Genomic DNA, 25,029 nt, shown 5'->3' on the forward strand with positions numbered 1-25,029 from the left:
GCAGGCAAACACGACTGTGTACAGAGAGTGTTTATGATTAACCAGCAATTTCGTTGCCCCGTGATAATTCACTGTCACAACGAGCAGTTTACGGTTAATTACATGAGCACTGTTCCTGTCATGCAACGACTGAGAGGAGAGCTACTTTTGTTTGGTTAATTTACTGTAAAGGGAAGAGATAAACGAAAGTGAAAAGCACTTGAAAAAATGTGATTGGACTTGTATGTGTGCATTATACGCATCTTAAAACAATGTTTACCTCACATGTCTTGATGTTCATTCGTGCAAGTCTACATGCACACCTTGTAATGTGCATGTAGGAAAAAGCATGTGCATGTAACGTGCATGTGTTTGCTTTTTTCTTTCCAGCAACAGAGCCGTGGAGTTTCATGCAATCTTGATATCTCGCCTCAATAAGTGAAAAACAGATCACAAATGAATCAAAATATGTACAATAAGGAATAATAAGGAATAAGGAAACCTCTGATTTAGTAAGCTGCGCTGAGCCGTAAAATGTAGAATCATAAAGAACCACCAACACTGGCTCTTCCGCCTTTCCACTCTTTGATGAGCTCCAGTTGTGCTTATTTGTAAGGTATTCGGCTTTGACCCAAGGTGCTAATACTGCACTCCAGTCGTGCGTGTGTGCATTTATGTGTTTGCACGTGCATGGACTTGCACAAAGTTGGTTTGAAATGGTGGCATTTGATGAGGGATTTGTGCCACCCAGACTGCACCTTTAACCAAAACAGCAATTTTTGCCACTGAACTGAGCATAACAAGAGGGCCGATCCTTCTGCAACTGATTAGATTTGTCATTTTAATAAATGTATTGGCTTAGAATAGAAGTTTATTACTCATGTGAATCACTTGCCTTTTATAGTAAAGGTTAAAAACACTCCTGGTGGACACTTTTTTATAATTGTTGGTTGGTTGCCATGCAGGTTTGCAGTTATGCCCCTAATAGCATAATATTTATGGCTTGCTCAACCAAAGGATTCAGAGGTAATCAGAAAGCCTCCCAGACCAACAAGCTGGTGATGTTTCCCCTCTGTAGTGTAGCAGAATGAGGACAGCCGGTGGGGGAGAGCCAAGCTCTGTGGTTGATCTCTATTTGATCTCTCCCCGAGACAGATGCCAGAAGTGTTTGTGCGTATGCATGTGTGTTTGTGTTCATGAGAGTGTGTTGTATTTGCACAAGGATTGCAGGAGCTGAAGCTGCTTCCCAGTCCTCTGATGATATTTTCATATTTTTGCTTCCCTTCTTCTCTCTTTTCCCTCTCCCTCGCTCACTGCTTTGTGTGTTGGAGGAGCAACCAGTCGCACGGCGAGCTCCCTGCTGTAGGCTGGCTGAAGATATCTCCTTACACATGTGGGGCTCTGGGGCCACAGTAACCCTTTTTGGAGCACAGGCATGCATGGAGGAACAGAGAGAAGAGAAGAGCTAGATAATGGTGGGGAGACATGTAACTAAAGGCAAGCAGAGCGGAGCTTTATATATAACACATTTTATACACAAGGGAAATTTAATGAGCTCTATGTAAAAAAGAAAAGAAGAAAGGGAAAAGAAGAAGAGAAATTATGCTAATAATAGTGATGGTAGCTGGCAACAAATTCATAAATAGATGTATTCAGTTACAAAGAATCTGCAGCACATGTTATGGTCGCAGGGTTTGGTTATGCTTTTTGGATTCTTCTTATTTTGAGTTCTTGATCTCATTTTTAGTTGAATGACTTTCAGTTTATGTGACATTGTTTAGTTTTTGGTTGATGTTTGGATAAATTTTCCCTGGTGTTTCCCTAGGCTATCCCAATTTCTCTGGCTACGCATGTCCTCCATTCCTCACATTGAACCTCTCAGTTCCTTAAAATGCATCTGGAGGAGAGAAGAGAGAGGAGGCTTGCCAGAGGAGCTATAATCGAGGATGCGCAGGTGTATTCTTTAGAGGTTTTAAAAATTCATTGTATAAAAAGGAGCAGCACAAAGCTTAAATATATCCTGTGCGAGAGGAGGACAACAACATGTCCTTTTTATGTTGTTTGATGATCAAATCTATTGCCTTCTCTGTTTTGACGTGGGTAACACGTTGCAAGTTTGATTATTTATCTATTTATTCAAATATACATGTATTCGATTATAGTCTGTCGTAACATCAAGTATTCAGAAATAGCAGAAAATAGTAGAACTTCCTAGATCGTATTAATTTCGTCATTTTTCACCAAGTAGGTTATGTTTTTGGCAAGCTCAACTTAATAATCTATTGGTTAAAACTGATTACAAATACTTATAACTTTGAAACTATGATCTAGTGTGTGTATTGGCAACACATAGAAAAAAACCATATTAAATACAATGTCACATTTGACCTCTGAGCTCTCCTTCAAGACCAATAGTTTAATCTTAAAAAGTGATAATGATGCTACATAGAGCTGTGACTATAATTCCTACTGTCATTGACTGAATTGACAAAATATAGGGATATAGGAAATGATATATATGGATTCAAAATCTCACATTGCTTTGTAATGACTTTGTTATGTACATCACAGAAAAATAATTTATGATGCAGTTGAGCGAGGAAGCCTGGACTCCTCTGTTTTTGTATTGCTTCCTTGTTTTGTCCACTCATAACTTAGAAACCAGAGGTGCTGAGGACAGGATGTGTAATTTGGGAAATGAGAAACGGGGTGTGTCTGTATTCCCTCTGTCTCGTTTATGTGTTTGTGCGTCTATGTGTATCTTTATTTTGGTAATTACTTTTCTTTGTGTCTCTTGGGCTTTTATTTGCTTTTTTTTTTGCCTTCCCCTGATTGTTACCACCTGCTTTTAATTGCTTCCTCCTGTGTGCTGCCCTCACCTGTGTCCTGTTCCCCAGTCAGTGTGCTTTGTACGTACAGTCCTGTTTGCCAGTCTGTCCGCTGTGGTCCTTGAATCTGTCTCCACTTCTGAGTCTTTGTGTTTCTGGTTTCAGTTTACTCTCCTTGTTTGGATTTTTGTTTCCAGCTTGGAAAAAAAAGTTTATCTTTTGTTTTAGAGCCTTTGTGGCACTAAGTCTGCCGTTGTTGCCAGTCATACGCTCAAGTATTGTAGGAGAAATTTGTGGTGCTTGTGTTTTAATTTTCCATTTCATAATGATAATTACTTCTGCTTTGCTAATATACTATTTCGGATGTTTTACTGCGTCATATTAGATCAAACACCAGTATCAACTATTGCATACTGATAGTCATTTTAGGGAGTCTTGAAACTTGTGTATGCCATGTATGTGCATATCTATTTCTTGATGCTGGTATTACTATATGTGTTCCTACCAGATTTTTCCAGGTTTCATGCAGACACATGCTGGTGTTTGAAGGATAATGGGGGAATCTCGAAACAGTGAAATAGTAAAACACACAAGAGTGATCATATACCCTGTATAAAAAGAAATGAGGTCATAAAGAGGTCAGAGGGTGCTTTGACGCAGACGCAAAAACCTGCAGTTTGTATGAAAATAAACAAAATTAGACTCCATTTATTCTGAGATTAAACTGACTGAGATTAAAACAGAAATCATAAGAGGGGCTGGAGGGCCATAAGATTATAAAGGCACTTGACCTGCCATTTCAGTGAGTGTGGGAAACACACATGAAAGTCCCACACACATTGTTTTATATGCACAAACCAGTTTGCAATAAGCAAGTACTATCAATAATTATAAATGTAGTTATAAGGATTTTAAACAATGATTTAAATCACAGTGAAGACAGTGTTTAATGGGTGTAATAATTATACATGGTCATATAATAAATTCCAACAGCTCCACAATGTTTGTGCCATTTTCACTTTCAACAAACTGTATTTAAATCTTTGTCCCCTTTATGTTTTCATGTCTTCCAAAAAAAGAGTGTTATAAAACCTAAAAAACATCCACTCTCACTGCTGTCTGAAACATTAGTTAAGGATTAATCTTCCATTTATTAATGTCAGCCTTCTTGGCCGAAGCATGAAGCATAAACCGTATGTAAGGGTTCAGCGACATGCTACTTAAAAACACTTCACACTTGGTGAAGAAGAGAGAGTTTGTTAGTAAGTTAATTTGCACAGACATTAGTTGATTTCATTATGTGATTACATTTAATGTTACATAATCTTGAGTACACAAATGTTTGGATGGTGTTTAATTCTGCTGCATTATTTAGCATTACACACTCACACTGGTATCCAGATGTTCCCGTGTCATCATCAGCAGGGGCCCATAACCCATGCCTTACTGAGAAGGTTATTACACCCTTGCATGTGGTTCCTCATCCCCACACAATCACTCACTGTATATTCAGAAAGAATTCCATGGAAATTCCCATAAAGTTAATGACAGAGGGGGTGGCGGGTGGGGTAGAAGAGCGATACAGCAGGGGTGAGGGGGAGAAGGGTCTTTTGAATTGTAAAAATAAATAAACATGTTTGGGCTTATAGCTCGGAGCATTAAACCTCACAGTGAGAATCTTTCCTGGCAGAGTCCCAGCAGGAGATGAAAGACAATCCCACTTTAAACACAGGCGTAGGAACGTATCATTTATCGTTCCCCATTGTGGCAGGTTAAAGCTGTTATGATCTAACAGCAAAGGTGGAGTTACCGCTCTTTGTGTTTCCAGAAAATTCAAATACAAATACTTTGAGCCTCTACTGTATGCACTCCTAGTTAACCGGGGAGGAAATGTGTTTCGTTCTAACATCTGTGTACACATCTGGCGAACGATTACAAACAGAAAAGCAACCAACTTTATACGGAATTAACCTTACGGCAAGCCGTTTCCCAACAGTGGGTTTGCCAAACCATGGATCCAGACCTTGTTCAGATTTGTTTCTCCTTCTGTAATCATCATATAGTAATAAAGGGTTGACATAAGCAGATGTTATCTTTCACCTTTCTGACAGACACCAGATGCCACAAAGGTGCTGAAAGTTAACTTTAAGGAAACTTATAGGCAAAGTTGTAAAATTTAGAGCTGTGTATATTGTTGGTGGGAAACCTCATGGTGGATGATATTTGGTCAAAGCCCACATCAGCTCACATGAGTCAGAGAACATCTGTGCAGGATACAACAAAGATCTCTTCGATATTTAAATTATGAAACTTCTGGCCTTCAGTGTGGAAGCAAAACTTCACAATGGGGTGTATTTAATAAGCTTGCAGTGGCATGAATCAGTAAACCCAGTTTCCTGAGCAATTAAACATAATTTTATGCAAATGTTGCCACACTAGGTAAAAGTGGGGTTCAAACAGAATGGTTTGCAGTCTATATAGCAAAAAACTTAACTGTATCAACATGAACATAATATCACCTTAGATCTTTTGATGCACCTTCTATGATCCAAATAATGTGAACAACGAGAATCGATACTTCTCTTCTACAAGTTCAGTAATGTAGCCGACTGGATTTTGGTAAGTTTTTATTTTCCTCCTTTTTTTGTAAATGAGAATATACAGTATACCTGAAATATGCACAATGGAAATGCCTGAATCCATTTATAACTCATTATCATGAAAAGTGCAAATCACATTGATTAAGCTGTCATTAAAATGTGTTCAGAATTTGCAAGTTGATGATGATTCATTGCCGAAATCACAACACACTGATCTTCATTACAAAATCTGCGTTTGTAAGCTTGGTATGTGTTTTTGGGTATCAGATTGATACCATATTGAAAATCAGTTTGACTGCACACCACTACCTTCTTCTTCATTTGGCTGTATCTGAACTGCTAAATGTGGCTTAGAATTGTATCAACAGATACTACCAGCAAAGCACTGAAGAAACTCAGTCCTGTCTGTAATATTTGACTCTGATGCTTGATACTCTAAAAATTGAGGCAATGCATCACCCATTTTGCTGGATGGATCTCTTATAGAAAGTAAAATTGGCATGTAAATCTACTCTGAATGAGCCCACTCAGTAAAATCCAACTTGCTAATCGTGACATGCAACGCAATTATCACGCCATATGCACATCAAACACAAGCATCAATCACTGTCACTTAGTGCCATAGATTCTCCAGCATGCAGTAACTTTATATTTTCATCAACAGTCAGAGGGTTAAAGCTCTCTTTACTGAAGCTCCTGTCAGTGTTTCCAAGGTTATTAAAAGTTTTGAAAGAAAGGATAGTTAAGCCAGCATTGCTAATCAAGGAAATGAACTGAGCTACATCGTGGGCTGCAAGTCACACTGAGTATTATGTGAATGAGAGCATAAAGGCTGTGTGAGAAACATGAAACAAATGTGGGTTTAGAACTAACATAAACTGACTGAAAGCTGAAGTCAACAGAAACTTGAGCATTTGATCAGTGAGGCAGTGCTTTGCTCAGCTCAGGCAGTCCTGTGTTGTGGTGCCTTTCAGCATCTTTGGTTCCAGCTTTACTGTTTTGGTGCAGTCTCAGTATATCAATAATACTGCTTTTGGGAGATACCAGTTTCAAAAAGACTAGAGTCTTTAGGCATTGTTATTAAAACAAAGTTGGTACACTGTCCAAAAGCTGCACACGCTTCTCACATGTATTGCAACAAACAGGAGATAGATGGGTCCTCACTACTGGAAATACTAGCACATGGGAGGGTGGACACATGGGGGACATACTGAGTTGTGTGAATTTCCTGCTCTGTCCTCATGTGGGTACATGAAAGTGCATTTAATGTCCAATCACAAACATGAAATGTGTGTTCTCACATACAGCTCTGAAGTTAAATTCTCGAAAAGTTCAAAATCAGGCTAAATGGAGTATCCATACTCAATCATATTGTTTATTATAGATTCATAATAGATACTGTTCTGTATCTGTCCCCATGTAACCAAGGAAATTAAGCAGTTGAGGGCAAACACAAAGCAAACTTTTGTTTTTGCGAAGTTTTGCGAAGTGTGGAAGATGGCATCGTTTTCTGTGATACAGGCCTATCAAGAACCAGACTATATTTTGGAACAATATCTTTACACAAGTAGAAAATCATTTTTTTAATAGTGATTAGAATTAAACCAAGCCCTAACCCACTTCCATAGCCACAGGCTATTACCCAGGCTTAGATTACTGATGCAGGAGTTTAAGATACTTCCGGCTGGTGGCCTTTTTTGTCACCGTACTCCATATGTTCATCTCTCATTAAGCCTGCTTTCTGCTGTAACAGGCCTGCTATTCATACAGATAAGAGGCCAGTGTAATCGCTGCGTGGCCCCGCAGTCACGGCACGGCCGCTGATGTTCTGCCAGCACACAATCAAGATGCCTGCTCCAGATTATCGCGCTGTAAACAAACTGGTACCCCCACCAGTTCTCTCCCTTAGAGAACTGTCAGACTCTTTCATTTGCTGGGATTAGCGTTTCCAAATGTCAGCTGACAGACTGGTCTTACTACTTACTGACAAACTGTGTGTGGGACATAAACAAAAATACAAAATCCTGTCCAATCAGTTCCACTTCAGCTGATAAATGGATCTGTTTTTTTTTTTTTTTCAATTATTCAATAACAATGAATATGATTACATTATCACACAAGTTTATTTTGCTTGGCACTTTTGAATTCACGCCTTTCATTTGTATTTGTCTGGGGCTGTAACTGCCGGGAGAAACTATTAATTTAAGTGCTCCTCCCGAGAAGAACAACCAGGCAGTAAAATGTCTATTTTTTGAGGACTGTAAATTGTAAATGTGAGAATACATGAAAGCTGTTTTTTATGACTCCAATGTCTTTTATTTTTTTTGCGTCCAGCTTTTAATTAAAGTAAAGAAAGTCTGGAAATTCAAAACAACTGCTCTTCTGTCAGTAATGCATATGAAATGCTGACTGCAATATATCTTTGTATTCTCTGTATTTATTTTGTAGACGCTCTGCACATATGACCTTTGCAACTATGCAAAGGTCCAAAGTCTGTATAAAGTTCACATTCTTACATAACACTGACCAAAAAAAAAAAACAAAAAAAAAAAACACAGACAAGCAATCCATGCAATCTCTGACAACATGTATCAAATACAGAAGAGCTCTGTGCTAAACAGTGAGGTTTTGCCTGCATGTGGGAGCCCAGAAAGCCGAGACTGCAAACCAAACGATGCTGGTATGAAGGAAATGGATACTTGAGTTGAGATAGCCTCTATGTGCACAGCTCTTTGGAAATCAGATCTTCCAATATTTACTCAAGCTAAAGCTGCCTTTGATAGTTAAAGTCTGGAGTGACCTAAAAGAGATAAATTGCATGGAGTGGCGTTGACAAGTGAAATTATGATGAATGACCCAGCGACACATGAGAAAGCAGCTCCAATGGAGAGCAGCTGGTTAAAAGTATGTTTTCTGACCTCTAGTACTATAATCACATCTTTTTACACATTCTATATAATTTGTAATTTTTATTTTACCAGCCAATAAAAAAGGAGTAACATGCCAATAATGTCTGCTTTTGTTGCTCAAGTCAGAAGTTCAAAATCATTTTGGTAATGCAGCAACTGCAAATTAATAATAATAACAACTCTTTATTTTTTCAGTTTCTGAAGACAACACTTCATGGAAAAGTTACATTTAAGACTTGTTTTATCAGGATGTAGTGCAGGTGTCTCAGAGGCCTGTGGCTGAATGTGTGAGGTCGTAGCTTGTAAAAGAAGCCAACCTGTGAGGTTTTGGATCAAGTTATTCCTTTAACTCCCCCGGGCCATGAGCCTGCATGCCAGAAGATCTAATCAGAGCGCTGGATGGCTCGAGAGAAAATAGCAGAGGAGTTTTTCAATAATGAAAAAAAAAAAAAAAATCATTGTTTCTCCCATACTGGCGATGCCAGCTTCTCCACACAGGAGTGGGAATAAAGTTGTGTGAATCATAAAGTAGTAAAATGTTGTTGTATAGTTTTACGTGCGTAGATTTCATGCCTTTAAAGAGCCACCATGATCTGTAAATTATAACACACATGTAAAAGCAGGCATTTTCATCTTGCATTACAAAAAAGGAAAACATTGGTAGATGTTTATTTAGGTTTTTATGCAATAGATTACATCGTGGTGTATTTAAACACACCTAAGTCGTCAGACAAGAAAAGGAGAGAAAACTAAATAAAAAAAAAAACAGATTTGCAGATTTCCCTCCAACCATGGCTGTTTTTTGGTTTTTTTTGTTGTTGCCCAGATTTACACTGACTGACACAGCTCTTTGTTTACTCTCCCACAGAGTGTTCAGTGTCTAACACAAAAATGCAGGACCAGAATTTAAGGCTGACTTCAACACCTGACCTTTGACTGCATAGCATTATTGGAAGGGATGTAACTGTCTTCAGTAAATCTAGCTTGTCTCCTCTAGTCCAGTGGTCAAGCAAGGAGCTTGGTGTGCTTGTGAATGTGGGAGTCAGAAGAATGGGACAGCCATGATGTTTTAACTGTCTGGATGTGTGTGCTCAAAAAACAAGTCTGAGCTGCCTTGTTGTCCGGTCACACACTGACCTTCTTCAGATTCTTATGAAACTGCCCGACAACCTGGAACTGCATGGTGAAGAATGGATAAATGGGGCAGTAAGGAAAGAAAAAAGCCAGGTAGCATTTTAAAAAAACTAATTCCATGCAATCCAGTTTTGTATTAGTGTTTTCCATGAAACTGTGTGGTGGATCATTCGCTTCCTGCTTCAAGGCTTCACTCCCAAACACACATCCACACACAAATGCCCTTACCTTAACCCCTGGATGAGTGCAAGCTGGGAGGAATTTTCCACGGTGTATTGACTTGGGAAAGTAGTGAGTAAGAAAAGGATGACACAAAACTGAGGATGATACACTGCATCTGTAAATCTGTCTCCTTTATGAGTATCTCGCAGAACAAACATGCAACTTAAAGAGCTCTTTTGGAGCCTCTTGAAGCCCTTATAGTAATGAACAAGGCAAAGTTTTCTGATCAATCTGCATCCATTTCTATTTCCATTATTAACAAGTCAAAACAGGCTAATCACACAGTGAAAACACCCCGAGGGCGCAATAACCCTGCTACCAGAACAAATGTGATTTCACTCTGCTCTGTGCTGCCTCACAAAATAAATCTTTTATCAATTCTAATCAACATTCCTGTATACTTTTTTCTCACATCGTCTTTGATCTGATATGTGGTGATAAAACTAGCTTCGAAACCTTGAGCTGGATTGAATTACCTTTTAGTTTCTCCTGAACTTTCCCTTTACTAAGAGATCAGGAGTTGTGAGACCACCAGAGCAGCTGTGATCCATGATTTGGAGATTTGGAGATAAAGCTGCGGGAAATGCTAACTTTTCAGCTCATAACCTTTTTTGACAGTGTCTCAGATACGGTTGCACTGATTTACAAAAACAAGCACAACGCAAGCCTGAATTCAGTCTGTGGTGTATAACAGCTGGAAATAATTTACCAGTGCTTTCAGGGACATCAGAAGCAAAGACAGCTATAGATAATGAAAATTAAAGCCACTGTGTGTAGTATTCCAAGATTTGGCACCATTGGCACCCCCAGGTGGTAGAATCAACATCAACTCAAATGGATTAAAACACAAACTGACTGGATAAGTCACTCCTTGATGTGAAGAAACAGGTAGAAAACAGAAATTATCCTAATTTCACTGAAAACTGGTACAAATTTTCTACCAAGGAAAGAAAGACAGTGAAAGTCAAAGGGAAGGTTTACAAGATGTTAGTGAGACCTGCTATGACGTATGGTTTGGAGACAGTCGAGCTGACAAAAAGATTGAAGGCTGTCCAGGAAGTGGTAGAACTAGGTGCTAAAATTTGTGTTCAGAGTGACCAGAAAGGACAGGGTTAGAAATGAGTATATAGGAGCAAAACATCCAAAAAAGAAAAATCTTACAAAGACTGAAGATAAAATCTGCTTAAGATGCTGAAGATGAATATGAAAGAAGAATTTAAAAAAAGGAGACGCAGAGAAACAAGAATTGCAAAGAAAAAGAAAAAGGAGAAATGAAGAAGCAGAAGCAGAAGAAGCAGCTGAAAAAGAAGAATCAGAGGAAAAGATGAGAACCTGAAGAAAAATCTGAAGAATATGAAAAGAAGAATCAATATTGCAGGAAAGGTGGGACAACTAAAGGAAACAATATTGTGCAAGCGCAGTCAAAGATTAGTTAAACATTTACTCATTTAATTGCGTTCGAGGTGTTTTAGAAATAGACGCAGTATTTACTTTCACATCAACAAAAAGGCCCATTCAAGTACTGTGAGACTTAAACACGATGTAACGCCCAGCCCCCAGGCACAGAAAATGTATAAAGGCTTTTAGATATCAGTTACGTTAATTAGCACTGAAGTCATGGAAACATCTAATAGTGTACTGAATGACAAGTTTAGTAGATTTGGTTCAGGTTCAACTATGTCGTCAGTCATATATGGGGAAAATAAAGGATTTAAGCAAAACTTTTGCATTCAGTTGTTATAAGCAAGGAAGCGACTGAGAGAATAACAATAATAATAGAAAAAGTATTGCACACTGTCTCAACGTGTCAGACAGGCACTCCTTTTATTTATTGCTTGCAGTGGTTCAATCAGAGGCAACGCAGGAGAGTGCAGTGCACAATCCTTTCATGATCTGAGCATTCCTGCCGGTTAATGTCAATACACTCTGTCACGCTACATGGAGAATGTAGAGGGGCAATTACATTCATTCAAATGAGACACATCCCCAAATCATTTACCTGCTTTCTCTCATCCCAGCAGCAACACTTACATCTGTTCTACTGTTTGAGATCATCAGCTCCTTTGGACTGCACACAAAAGATTAGATGAATCCAAAAAGCACTCGTCAATTACTTGTCAATAAATTGCTGAATGGACATTAATTAAGTTAAGGTATACACTGGTAGCCTGACGTTTCTTATAAACAGCACAAACAAACCTAAAAAACATGCAGTATAAATAATTTCTTTGGTGAGTGATGCTGTGAGTTGCTCTGTATTATTTATGTGACTTCATCAAAGCTATGTAGGTGGTATTCAGTATGTGTCAAATGAAGCTTGCAGGTGAGGCATAAAATCAAGTGACTGGCAACATAGTACCCTAAAAAAAGTTAAAAAAAAAAAAAGTCAGCAGGTAGAGCAAAACAACCAAGATTTGATATGGCTCGAAGGGAAACTGTGGAGCGAGAGGGCGTGAATTGGGCTGAGATAATTGGCACCTTTGGGTCGTACACAACTCCACAATTAGACATATTTCAACACACATCGACTGTATTTTAGTCCTCGAGTCTAAAATGTGGCAATAAAATATCACTCAATCTGGATGATGGGCAGAGAGGACAACTTAAATATCTGCACAGAGCTTCATGAAACAACAGGAATAATTCAGGGATAGGTGTCGCAGAAGCCTTTGATTTATAACTATGTATAACTCCTTTAATGTGCTTTAATGTGAGAATATTTAAAAACTAAGCGGGCTTAGAAGTTAGGAAAAATGTTATCATGTCATGTTATTTATTAGCTGACTTTGTGAGAAAGTTTGGATTTGCATTCTTGACCATAGTTATTGAAATATGAACTTAATTCAGTATGTTACTGTCCTTGTGCATGAAGTGTATTTAATGTGCAGTAATGTTGCAAATAAATAAATAAATAAAATTCCATCCTCATTTATCTGCCCTTTCAAGTCATAAAAACTGTATTATAGCAGATATTTTCACATATTGCATACCAAAATCCAACTCATGATCACTTTTACGGGCCTTACCAGGCTCATTTGGTTTATTTTCTTTAACTTTTCTCTAACAAATCTACATAAAGTTAGTAGACTGCTTGTTTTTGCCATCTACAAGTAAAAGGGCAGAGCCTTCAGCTTTCAGGCCTGTCTTCTGTGGAACCAGCTTCCAGTTTGGATTTGAGAAGCAGACACCCGAAACACCACGTTAACTACTTTCAAGATCAGTCTGAAAATGTCTCTTTTGATAAAGCATATAGTTAGAGCTGGATCAGGTGACCCTGAATCCTCTCTTAGTTACACCGCAAAGTTAGGTTGCTGGAGGTTTCCCATGATGCACTGTTTCTTTTTCACTCACTTTGTGTTTATACATTTACTCTGTAATTAATCATTAGTTATTATTAATCTCTTGCTCTCTTCCACAGTGTGTCTTATCCTGTCTTCCTTCCCACACTTATTAAAGCAGATGGCCGCCCCTCCCTGATCCTGATTCTTCCTGGATCAGGTTTCTTCCTGTTAAAAGGGAGTTTGAGTTTTTCCTTCCCACTATCATAAAATATTTGCTCCTAGGAGGTCATCTGATTGTTGGGATTTTCTCTGTATTATTGAAGGACTTTTAATTTACAATGCAAAAGCGCATTGCTGTTGTTGTTGTTGTTGTGATTTGGTGCTATATATGTAAACAATTAGTAAAAACAGTGGACACTCCATACCCCTATATGAATTTATTTGATTAAAATTGTTAGGAAAACACAGAAAATCTCACTTTGGTGCTTTTTATTTTTCCTACTCCAGAATTTAGGGAAAAAAGAAAACATTTTTATTTTGGTGAAAAAAATTATTGGTAAAATACTTCAAAATGAATCTTAAAATAATGCTTTAAGCTTGCCTTTGGAGAAATTGTACGTTCAAAATGATCGACACTATGAAAATGACTAGGGCCAGCAACATAAAGTCCATAAATATACAAAAACGTCAGCAGGTCCCGCTCTTTAACCTCCAGTGCAGAAGTTCAAGATATGCCACCTTGATGCCTAATTTTAGTCCAGAGTGTAACGAAGCAGTGTCCTTTTTTTCTTTGCCATCTGCCATCTTCGGAACGTAGTGCTGGATGTCTTCACTGGAGTCTCACTCACACTTTTTTAAGTCTGTCCTGAATGTGATCATAAAAGATGATCCCTGGAATGAAATAATGGCTGTAATTAGGTAGAGAGAGGCAGATGGACCTAAAGGGCCAAAACGGAAACTAAAAACTAGATTTTAACAAGAACTCGTTAGAAACTCATTCTGGATGCAATCACCCACCACAGAAAAAGTCAGTCGGATAGAAGTTGTCTTAGAGCTTTGAGTGAGAAATTGACTTCCCTTTGTGGAAAGTCAAAACTTACTCAGAGTCTTTGTTCTTTTTCTGTGAAAAAGCTCAATGTGAGATGAAGAAAAAGAAGTTTAAAGTTTCAGCTCATGAGCAGAAACTGTTGTTTGTTGTCACTGTGAAAGAAACAAACAGATGAGCAACAATTTCAACAGTTTGTTTTCATCATCTGAGCCATGGAAAAAATATATTTATATGCAAGCCTTAAATTTAAATGGACTATTTTATTAATTTTACATTTTTTTTCTTCCTGCTCAGTTAAAAAAAATTGTAATCTGTTTAATACTGTTCAGCCAAGAGCTTCACACTTTTTCCCACACATAATTAAAGATAAATTAATATAAGTGTACACTGACATCAAGTGCTTGCTGAATCCAAAGTGATGAAAATGTTGCACATTTCTAAAGGTCACCTTTTACAGATAGAGTTCAGTTTAGAGACAAGTTGTGGAGAGAGGCAGAGACAGAGAGCACTCATGAAACTAACACTGAACTAAAGCACAATCAAGGTTGTTTTACTCACACACATACCACTGTACTCACTCACTGCAGAACTTACTTCTTCTTCCCGCCTAATGACATATTTTCAGTTTTTTTCTTCTGTGCCTCATTGAACAAAAGACACACCTTTATGTTAGCATTTAGTTCTTTAGTGTGTGTATGAATGTAGGCTTACTGCAGGCATTTGTGTGTGTGTGCGTGTGTGTGTGTGTAACTGAGGCAACAGCCGTGTGAAACACATTGCATAACTGATAACTGGCAGTGATCGGTAGTTCCCATGGAAAGCTTAAATGGCACCGTGGACGTCAACAGGATTTTTTTTACCAGTTTTCATTTTTTTTCCTTCGAGAGGAATATCTCATATTTTGATATTCCTACCAATTTCCCCAGCTTTAATTTGTTATGGCAACATTAGTTAATTTTAATTGCTTGACAAGTACATGCTCAACTGGTATTATTCCCAGTCTTGCACGCTGCATCACGCTGCACTCACAATATGAAGTTTTGCTTATAAAAAAATGATATCAATACAATTCTAACATTATGATTGAAACCACAAGAATAAAGCATTATTTAGGAAGACTCAGCAACTTCTCTGTTGATTTCCTCAACAGTCTACGTGTAGATACTGATGCAAAGGCTAAATACTGCTGCAGTATAGACAAAAATGATTTGATTTGACTTGCCTGCAAGGGCTGAAATGAAGAAATACACTCACTGGCTACTTTGGTGGGTACACCTGTTCAACTGCTCATTACCACAAATATCTAATCCGCCAATCAGAGGACTGTAACACAATGCATTTAGGCATGTAGATGCGGTGAAAATGACATTCTGAAGTTTAAACCAAGCATCACAATAAGTAACAAAGGTGATTTATGTGAATTTGAATGTGTCACTGTTGTTGGTGTCAGACCAGCCTGAGTATTTGAGAAGTGTGTCATGAATATGCACATGAAAAAAGAAATGTCATAAGATGTTATAAGAATTGTTTCCAGTACCTTGTTGAATGTAAGGCAGTTCTGCAGGCAAAATGAGGCTCAACCTGGTACTAGCAGAGTATACCTAATAAAGTGGCCACTGAGTGTAGTATGGCATTGTTTTGTATGGTTTCAGAAATAAACCATATAAGGTTTTCTAAAGTATAAGTTGAGCTTTCAGGTAGGCAGGTGTAATAAGCTAACAGAGGCAAGCTAGCTGTTTCTGGCTGCTAGTGTTTCTGTATGCTAGCTGTAATAAATTTACTGAAAAGAAGCAAATTTAATTACCTATCTAACTTTAAACTAGAAAGAAAATTAGATTACTTTCCCAAACCACAACTTTCATTGTCCCCAGTGTTATAAACTGTTGATTTAAACACACAAAATAGCCACATTAGCTAGCTGCTACATTATTAATGTCAGGTCAGAGAAAGAGCTAGATAGATAAGAATAGGGATAGAATAGGTTTTACCTCTGTCATAGCATCATCAATCTGCTTCAGTTCCTCATAGTGGTCACGAGAGTCTCTCAAAGGCTGAACCATTAGTTCTTCAATCTGAGGGAAAAGCTAGTGGAAAATACCACAGTATAAATTTAACATAATCTGTTTACAGTACTATGCAAAAGAGCCAGCTGTTATTGCTTTATAATTTGCTTCCTACGTGCCAAATGTTCTTGTGATTTTTGTAAGTGATCTTGAGCAATATAAACTGGACAAGTGGAGGACAAAAGAAGTGACAGGGCTAACAAACTACAGTAGCTGAACAGTATCTGAATGCCAAGACCTAAGAGATATGTCTGGTCCCTCAATTGATTGATCCACTGTTCACTGAAACCTCATCATACTTTTGCACAGTACTGTACATCTGCACATAGCTGGAAAGACAGTTATACCTTCATGACAGTCTCAAACATTGGGATAAGGACAAACTTGATGAATCCAATTTGAGCTGTGGGTTTGGTAACTTTATCCCTGTCCATGAAGGGAGCGACGGGGAGACCCTCAGATTTCTCCCTGTCACTCTGGAAAACAAATTAGTGAAAGTATTGTTATTAAGTTCAGTGTATTCAGTCTTTGCTTTAATTTGGCATTATTAGAGCACAGATTTACTGATGAACATAAGTGCTTTGGTTGGCGTCACCTGCATAAAGTACTCCTCAAGTAGACAGTCCACCCATGGTTCAGCAACCTCAGTTGGCCTCACCTCGTTGGAAATATCACAGCACTTGATCAAAACCATCTTCAGCTGAAAAAACAAACATACACTTGTAGAAACACATGCACAACACACACAAACTGAGAATAAAGATGCCTCTTCGTGACCACAGTAAAAAGCAAACTTTTGTCTTACAGCATTCACTGTATTTCTGTAACCAATTTCCCAATTACACTAATACAATCCGTTTCACTTCTGCAAATTACAGCACAATTGATGAGTCTGTTTGTTCTGAGGTCACATCTGTTAAGCACAGTAAAAGAAACAGCCTATGTCAGGTAGAGTTGCAACATGACCTCCATGATGCACAGGCTACGTACACATGTCACATGTTCTTCATTGGTGAAGTCAAAGTTGTCCACTTTTTGCTTAAAAGACTCTAGTATCTCTCCATGTTTAGCCATATCAGTGGCCAGAATGAGGGCGATAATTGCCTGAAAGCATAAGAGCAAAGTCAAAGTAAACTTCACATCTGCTTATACATGAAACATGAAAATATGTGGCAAGTTTGTAGGAATTGAAATGAAATGGCATGCTTGTCATGAATATATATTTGTACTAGTAATAGTTTTGAATGCACGTCTAACCTTTCGGATCTGTTTGAATGCTTCGGGATCTACATTCGCAAAGATATTGCACTCGGGAAGAGAGAGGATCTGGAAAGCCACGGCACAGTGATGATTCTCCAGCGGAGAGATGTCGTTGTAGCGCACTGCCAGCTCTGTGCGTGCATTGATTTGGTACCTGATAGATGGAAGACATTGTTGAATGGATGGACTCAAGATGGATGGATAGGATATTCTCATGAAGTTTCTCTGATAAGAGATATTCTCGCCTGCCTGAAATCCACAGCCCAAAACAAATGCGATAAAAATGAATTGCCATGTTTACATACCCGAGTTCTCTCCATGCAGAACTAGTTTCACAGTTCATCAACAAGTGTTGTGCAGATGATGTCAAAATATACCGGGGGTCAACAGGTATGTGCAGCTCTATCAGTCAACACCCCCTACAGAGAGAATAGTGAATCTTACGTGTTGTTGTAGCCCGGGTGGTCCAGGTCGTGACACACTGCAGCTGTCATTAAAATGCCCATATCTGTGAGCGTCAGCTTCTCCTGGTCAGCAGTGTAAATGAAAGGGCTTGTTACAAAATGTAAATGATCATTATCATAAAAAGGATCTTTATTTTGCAAAAATGGCATAAATGCTGGAAAAGTCAGTCAAATTATACACTTGAAATGCATGAGCGCGTATACACATCCACACCCCCAAACTACACCATACCTGCAGATTGCAGAGATGAATCATGCCATACATCATCTGACTAACACAGAAGCAGTGACGAAAGTTGTGGAAAGGGTTGTTACGGTAGTTCTCCTGAACTGCCAGCTGAAAGGCAGAAAATTATTCATTCATTGTGCTCACTGCAGAGTCTTGAATTAAAAGCATTTTATAGGTTGTGCCCTTTAAAAATTCTTTTTCAATCTGTGTCTGAACTCATTATTATTATTAACGCATTATTCAGTATAACCCAGTATACCCCTGCTGTCCTTTATTACCAGCCAGCGTTTCAGGGTGATGGGGTTCATGTTGAATTCCTTCACCAGTCCCAAGTCATGGTACATGTACTCCAAACAGCTCAGCATCTACAGCAATAAAAAAAGAGAAAAGAAGTCAAACATCAGTCATTTGGATGACACAGTGGAAATGGTTGAAGGAAACTGACAAACCTCGTTGTGTTCCCAGTGCCATACATCAAATGTTGGCTTCTTCAGCGCCTCAATAGTCTCCTGAGAGAGCGTGTACTGCAACGGCCAAGCAAGTAAAGCCATCAGATCATCACAGACCTATTATATCTTAAGAAGGGTGCTTTGTCCAACAGCAAAGAAAACGTTTATCATAGATTAGACACCTTTGGGTAACTGGGGACATCTCGTCTTGGAGTGACCTTCATCCCATCATCAGAGAAGTTGTACTTACATGGACAATTTACCCTAAGATAAGAAGGAAAACAATATGAGACGTATTCCCTTTTCTCTTTTACTAACTTTTGATATTACTTTTGAAATTGTAGAGGCTTTATATCAGACTTGTTTTCACCTGCCACCACCTCTTGAAGTCATTTCGTCTCGAAGCTTCTTCAGTTCATTTTTACACTTCTCAATCTCCACTACTTTCAAGCCCTCCACTGAAACAATAAGAGTAATATTTTCTTAAGGAATGTGTTTCCTCTGGAAAATTGCAGGTTATAGTCAATCCAAATGATGTTTCCTTTCAGATCCTCTCAGCTGTATCTTCTTTGCTTGATTGTCTACTTGTTTCTTTGACTGTCAAGTACCTACATGATCAGGAGTTGAGCAACCAATCTTGGCACACGAGTACATCTTAAGCTCCTTAAGGTTCTTATCTATGTCGGATATTATGATTTTATCAGGTTGCCTAGCAACCACCTAGGAACATGCTAAATTGACCTGCTAAAGCACAAACACCTACTGAAAGCATTATATGACATTTATTTCAGAACAATAATAATTACATCATAAAAACTTGAATCATACATGATATAATGTCTTCATGTCGACTAGCAATTTTACCTTTAAGTACTTACAACACCTTATAAAAGCATTTTATCGTTTTAATTTCATAGCCAACAGCATACATACAGCAATACTATAACATTAACGTATTACTAGTTGTATTAAATAGACCACTCACACTCTACCCTCTTTTCCAACATGGCTATCCTGTTGGTGACCTCAGTCTTTAACTCATTGATGCGAAAGGCTCTGTGAGGGAAAGGCAAAAGACAATATGGAAATTTTATGGAGAATTTCAAGTGGTGCAATTGAACAAAAAAATAAAGAAAACCAGCCAACATCAGCTGACGACACAGCCTATATATGCATCTTGTCAGCAAATCGGTATATAGAGCACATTGTTTAAGCTGCTTTAGTGTGCCTACAGTTTGCATATCTACAATCTGCTTTGCAACCAGCCTCCACCCTAGTTCCCCCTCTTCATGCAATTTCTGACTATCAGTGTGATATCTGCTGTCACTGATGCCTGCTTTGTTATGCACCATGAATCTTGCTGCTGATTTGTGTGCATAATTACTGGAACTGACAATATTGTTTTGACTATATTGGTCCTGACTAAACTGTATTTTTCTTTTTACTAACTGACTGAACTTGCCTCTAAAGGCTGAACATTTGTCAGTGAGATATGTGTCAGATATGTGTGTTAGGTACATATATGGGCAGTAATCTGATTATTTTTTTCAAGTAATGAGTAAAGTAAGGGATTTCTATTGCAAAAAAGTAATTAGATTACTGTTACTTTCCCGTAAGCACACTGCGTTACTAAACCATGATTGTTTGTGAGTGTCTCATGACAATGACGTACAAGCGTGTGACGTCCGTGGCTTAACAGACGTGTGTAGATCAGCAATGGATAATATGGCGTGTGGGAGAGAGTACGACCATGCAGCGTTTAAGGCTTGGAAATACTGACATTACTTTGAGTTTGACTCCGTAAACTTCAAATATGAGCAAGCACCAAGCACGCTGCTACAGGAATATGAAATTCACAGAGAAACCCCCGGATCCCCCCACTGACATGACCGCTGTGGGACCGGGCAAACCTCCACCAGCCCCACTACAGCTAAACAGGTGAAAATATATGTAAGAGTGACAGGACTTTGTGCTGCTGAATCATTGATTTTATTTATTTTTTAATTTACTTTCTTGGAGAAGTAATCAGTAATTACTAATTACTTTTTTCAAGTAACTTGACCAACACTGGTTAGGTACGTGTGAAAGAATAAAAGATGAAGACATTACCTGCTGAACTGCTCAGCGACTTGGGACAGCACGTTCTGAAACATGTCCTCCTTCTCTGAAAACATCAGTATAGTCTCAATAAGAAATTATGCTGTCAGATTTGGGTATTGATTACTTTCTGTTATAGTGATTACTTTGAAAAACATGTGATGTTTCAATGTACATTACACTGAGCTGTTGAAACACTTTACCTCCAAGCTGAGGAGTAGACAGTGGAACAACTTTGTACAAAGAGCTGTGAGGAAATCAGATGTACAATTATTATTATTTCTTTTCCTCAAGGTTTTAAAGTCTTTTTCAATTTTAGAAACACTGCTTCATGCAAATTTGAGAAGCAACTGTTATCTGGTTATTATTGAAAGCTTCTTTGCAGCTAGTTAATAGATCTGATGATGGTAATGATCGTGATTACTCTGCTACTTTCCCGAAAGTAATTATATCCCAATGTCTAACAATGCTTTGATCCCAATGCCTAACAATACTTTAACAATACTTTGGAGAGTTGGTAGGCATGGTTGGATCGATGGAGACCAAGGCACCCTCTGGATCCACCATCATAATGGCAGTGTTCCTGTCGCAAGATGAGGAAAAGAAAGAGAGAGTTAAAACATCTGCCGTTAACTTTTTATAATTTACATACTTAATTGTTTATTATCCTCCTGTTATAAAACAAGGAAACACAATTTTAAAATTTGCCAAAACCTTGTTTAAATCTCAAAATGATGTAATCTATTAGGCAAGTAACAAGCCTATTCCAGGTTTTTATACCCGAATTTGATCCAACACTCTAGACTGTTTTTTTCTGCTTTTTTGTAAACAATACATTTGAAAATTCATGGATAACAATAATCAAATTTTGCATTATGAATATAATTTAGATTAAAGAGTCTGGCATATATTGATGGCTTAAGCATTACAGAAATATAAAAATGAATTTGATAATGGTCACTTCTTACATTGGGTGAAGCTCTTATAAGTTTGTTAAGCACTGTATATGTACAAAATCTTTTAAAAATTAAGTTTTATTTATTTATTTATTTTTTGTGTGTCAGTTGTGGAAATAAGTTTAACCTTGAACCTTTTGTAAGACACTTATACTAATTGTATTAATATTTCTATTATTTGCTGTTAAAAAGCATAATTGTGACATAATTTGACAGGCATGTTCCTGGGTCTTTGACCCAGTTTTTACATTTATTTTATCTTGTGATTTATTCTTTTGGATTTAAGAGATTTTAATATTCTAGTTCTTCATTAGTCTTGAGTTTTGTTTTGTCTGGTGCATCTCAGTTTGTTATTTCTAGCTCGTGGTTCTTGTTTTGTTACATTAAGTTCCCTTTAAGGTCCAGTCTGTTGTTGGTCTCGTCTCCTTCTTGTCATCAGCGTCTCCTGCTGTAGTCTGTTTAGTCTGTTTCAGTGTCTGTCTGGTCTCTCTGTCTCCTAACTGGTTTCCTTATCCTTTCATGGTAACTTTTCAGTGGGCCAGTCCCTGTGTCAAGTTCACGTATCTCAGTCTAGGTCTCAGTGTGTGTTATTTCCTGTTTGATTTTGATAGTCTCCTGCCTCCTTTGTATTGTGTTCAGTTTTGCGTCCCTGGTCTCATTAGTCTATGATTAGTGTCAGCTGTGTTCCCGCCTGTGGCCTTTTCCCTCGTTATCCTCTGTGTGTATATTTTGTCTGAGTCTCCCTGTGTTGAATTAACTGTGGATTATTTCCTCCTTACCAGCTCAGCAATAAAGCTGTTTTTGAATTCAACCTCTGTAACTTTAGTAAGACTAAACAACAAACCTGGGAATGTTAGATGATGAACACAGAAGTTCCTTGATGTCACATGGGCTGCAATGCCGGCTGAACACCACCTGTGATGTAAACACAGCTCCTGCTTTGGTTTATTTTTTCAGATACACATCTTATTCTCATATTCAGATATTGATCAGATAAATTAGTTGTCAGTTATAGTCATGTAAAATGAGTCTTCTCAAAAGCAAACATTAAAAAAAGTGCTGCCATTTTTGTATCAGGTACACATTCACACAAACAGTTGAAGCTTGAGGCTTTAGAGTGTCTGTGTCATCACCTGGGAACATAAGGTAAGAGTCAGTTATTTTTAATAGTTAAATAAGGCTAAGTCAAAAACACCAGGGAACAATGAAAAAAATAATTAGTTCATTAAAAAGGTGGCTAAAGTTTATGGTTTTATTGATCTCAAATTGCATAAATAAATTTGCTCAGTTCATGAAACTTAAGTGTAAAATACAAGCACCAAGTTTACAAAAAAGTGTGTGCATCTATCCATGTAATCTCAAGTGAGCAGATGTAACAGACAAACAATCAGCCTCAGGCTGTGTGTTTGGGGCTTTTGAATAGACATGTCATCGCCAGAAGAACTCTACATCACCAGATCAGCAAATCTCAGTGTGTTTAGTACTGAAAGCATTTGTCATGGCAGCTGCTGTGCTTTTTTTTTTTTTTTTTTTTTCCCTTGTCTACATCGCCATCCATTATTAACTCAATTTCTGCTTATTGAAATGTTAATGTAACTGAATAGATAGATAGATGTAAATCCATATTGTGTTCTGTGTACAACATCAAACATTAATGAAGGTTTGTGAGAGCTTCACAAACAGGTGTTTGGGTCTGTCATTAACACCTGTGAGGCAAACTGATGAGCACCACTCTCTAATTTTAGCTCCTCCTCAGCTGAAGTGTGTCCACTGGGAAATTGTTTGTAGGAAAGCCTAGGAGGTGAATTATAAATGGAATCATTTAACTGCAATAGTTATCGATTGCTGTTTTAACAATTGAACCTATTATGAAATTCTAATAATTTTCCTAAAATAGATAGAATAATAAAAAACTGAGTCACTGAAACGGGGTAAAGGTTTAAGTTAAACCAATGACAAATGTATCCGTAATATTGATGATGCAAATATTTAAAATTAGACTCACCTTCTGCACCTTTCCATCCACATCCAGGTAAATAGTTTTGGGGGCATAGGAGGAAGAGCTGGAACCCATGTTGGCCTCCCTCTCCTCTCTTACACACCCACAGATATTCTGTGTTGGAGTCCTGACAAACCTGGGAACCACCAGGGTATTTCTGCAGAGCTTATAAAAGCATAATAGTTATAACACAAGGAGACCAAAAAAACAAGTTTTACAGCAAAAAAACAAAACAAAACAAAACAAAAATGGTCACAACAGAACAGTACTGATGCAAAATATCATCATGAAAAACATAAAATTGTGTATAAAACATAAAAATGAACACACAGTCAAATAGTTTCTTAAATTATCTTCCAATAAAACAGAAACATTTAACATTAAAACAGTTAAAATAACTAAAAGCATCATCACATCTGTTGAACTCACAGCGTTAGTGAAGCTTCCTGTGCGGAGGCTGGAAGTAATATCCCAGGTGCTGAGGATGCAGCTGACTCACATGCAGGTGCACGCGCACATGCTCAGAGACAATCGATGCACATGCAAAAGGGAAAGCTACGAGGAGGAGAGAGAGGCTGGGAGCGAGGAAGCTGGTGAGGGAGCTGGAGGGATATGGAGTAATATGAAGATAACTGGTACTTGTATTGGTTGCCATGGAACTTAAGTGGCGTGGAGCTTTTAGGGGCTTTTACCTGAACCTCTTATCTACAACGTCCAATCCCCTGAAAATTATAGGAAAACACAAACACAAAAGCATCATCAGATACTGAAGATAATTTATTTATGCCACTCCTGTCTGAAAAATTACATTACAGTTGAGTTGCTGTTGGTGTGTTGTAGAAAACAGCGGTTGTTATTGGGCCAAGAGGTACACAGGGCTCAAACAAAACTCTGATTAGGGACTCAGGGTTACGTGGAAAATCCTAGAAACTTATCAATGGGACTAAATGTCCAACAAAGGAGGGGTGTATTTTCAAATGACCTTGTTCTTTGAGTCAACCAGTGAGCTTGTTTGTGCTGTATTAGTGTATATGTATAAGCGTGTGTGTTCCTCCTCTCAGTCCGCTCATCTTCTTTATTTTTAATGGCAGGTCCTGCAGAGGGTTTGGTCAGATGAGTTCAGAAGGGCACTTGGGAAGATTTCAAGGCACATTTATTTTTCTTAGCAACACTAAAATACTACAAAACAAACACATGATTTCATACAGTTTTGTTACACATGTAGGCCATGTAAAAGATTGACTGACCAGGCTTGATGCATTTCATGTAGTGCATTTCTGATTTAAGTTTTGATGTTGTTGTAGTTTGTTTATCTGTACTGCATAAGTAGATTTTCACTACAAATGCTCCAAGGTGAAAAACCTCGGAAAGAGAAGCAGATATAGCACTGAAGGACAAAGTAGTTAAAATCAAAACGGCTCTGTTGTAAATAAGAACAGATGCATTAATTATCAAACATGTTAAACGTGTATTTTAATCCAGTGGTATCAAAAGTATTAGTGAGGCCCAAA

The 25,029-nt window shown here is 38.0% G+C and overlaps 1 protein-coding gene across 1 annotated transcript; it reads right to left on the minus strand.

Annotated features, from left to right (window-relative positions):
* Nucleotides 1–14,591: 14,591 nt before the first annotated feature.
* Nucleotides 14,592–23,593, minus strand: pde9ac (phosphodiesterase 9ac). The gene is made up of 18 exons (XM_063493645.1): nt 23,525–23,593; nt 22,364–22,434; nt 21,069–21,146; nt 20,767–20,810; nt 20,576–20,630; nt 19,452–19,522; nt 18,837–18,924; nt 18,649–18,730; nt 18,467–18,541; nt 18,296–18,382; nt 18,021–18,125; nt 17,769–17,851; nt 17,322–17,478; nt 17,055–17,168; nt 16,660–16,764; nt 16,412–16,540; nt 15,990–16,085; nt 14,592–14,642 (listed from the first exon to the last, which is right to left on the minus strand). The coding sequence occupies exons 1-18, from the start codon at nt 23,591–23,593 to the stop codon at nt 14,592–14,594; spliced, it is 1,560 nt and encodes a 519-aa protein (XP_063349715.1).
* Nucleotides 23,594–25,029: the final 1,436 nt, after the last annotated feature.

The sequence above is a fragment of the Pelmatolapia mariae genome, linkage group LG14 (genome assembly GCF_036321145.2).
Source record: "Pelmatolapia mariae isolate MD_Pm_ZW linkage group LG14, Pm_UMD_F_2, whole genome shotgun sequence".
Taxonomy (NCBI): domain Eukaryota; kingdom Metazoa; phylum Chordata; class Actinopteri; order Cichliformes; family Cichlidae; genus Pelmatolapia; species Pelmatolapia mariae.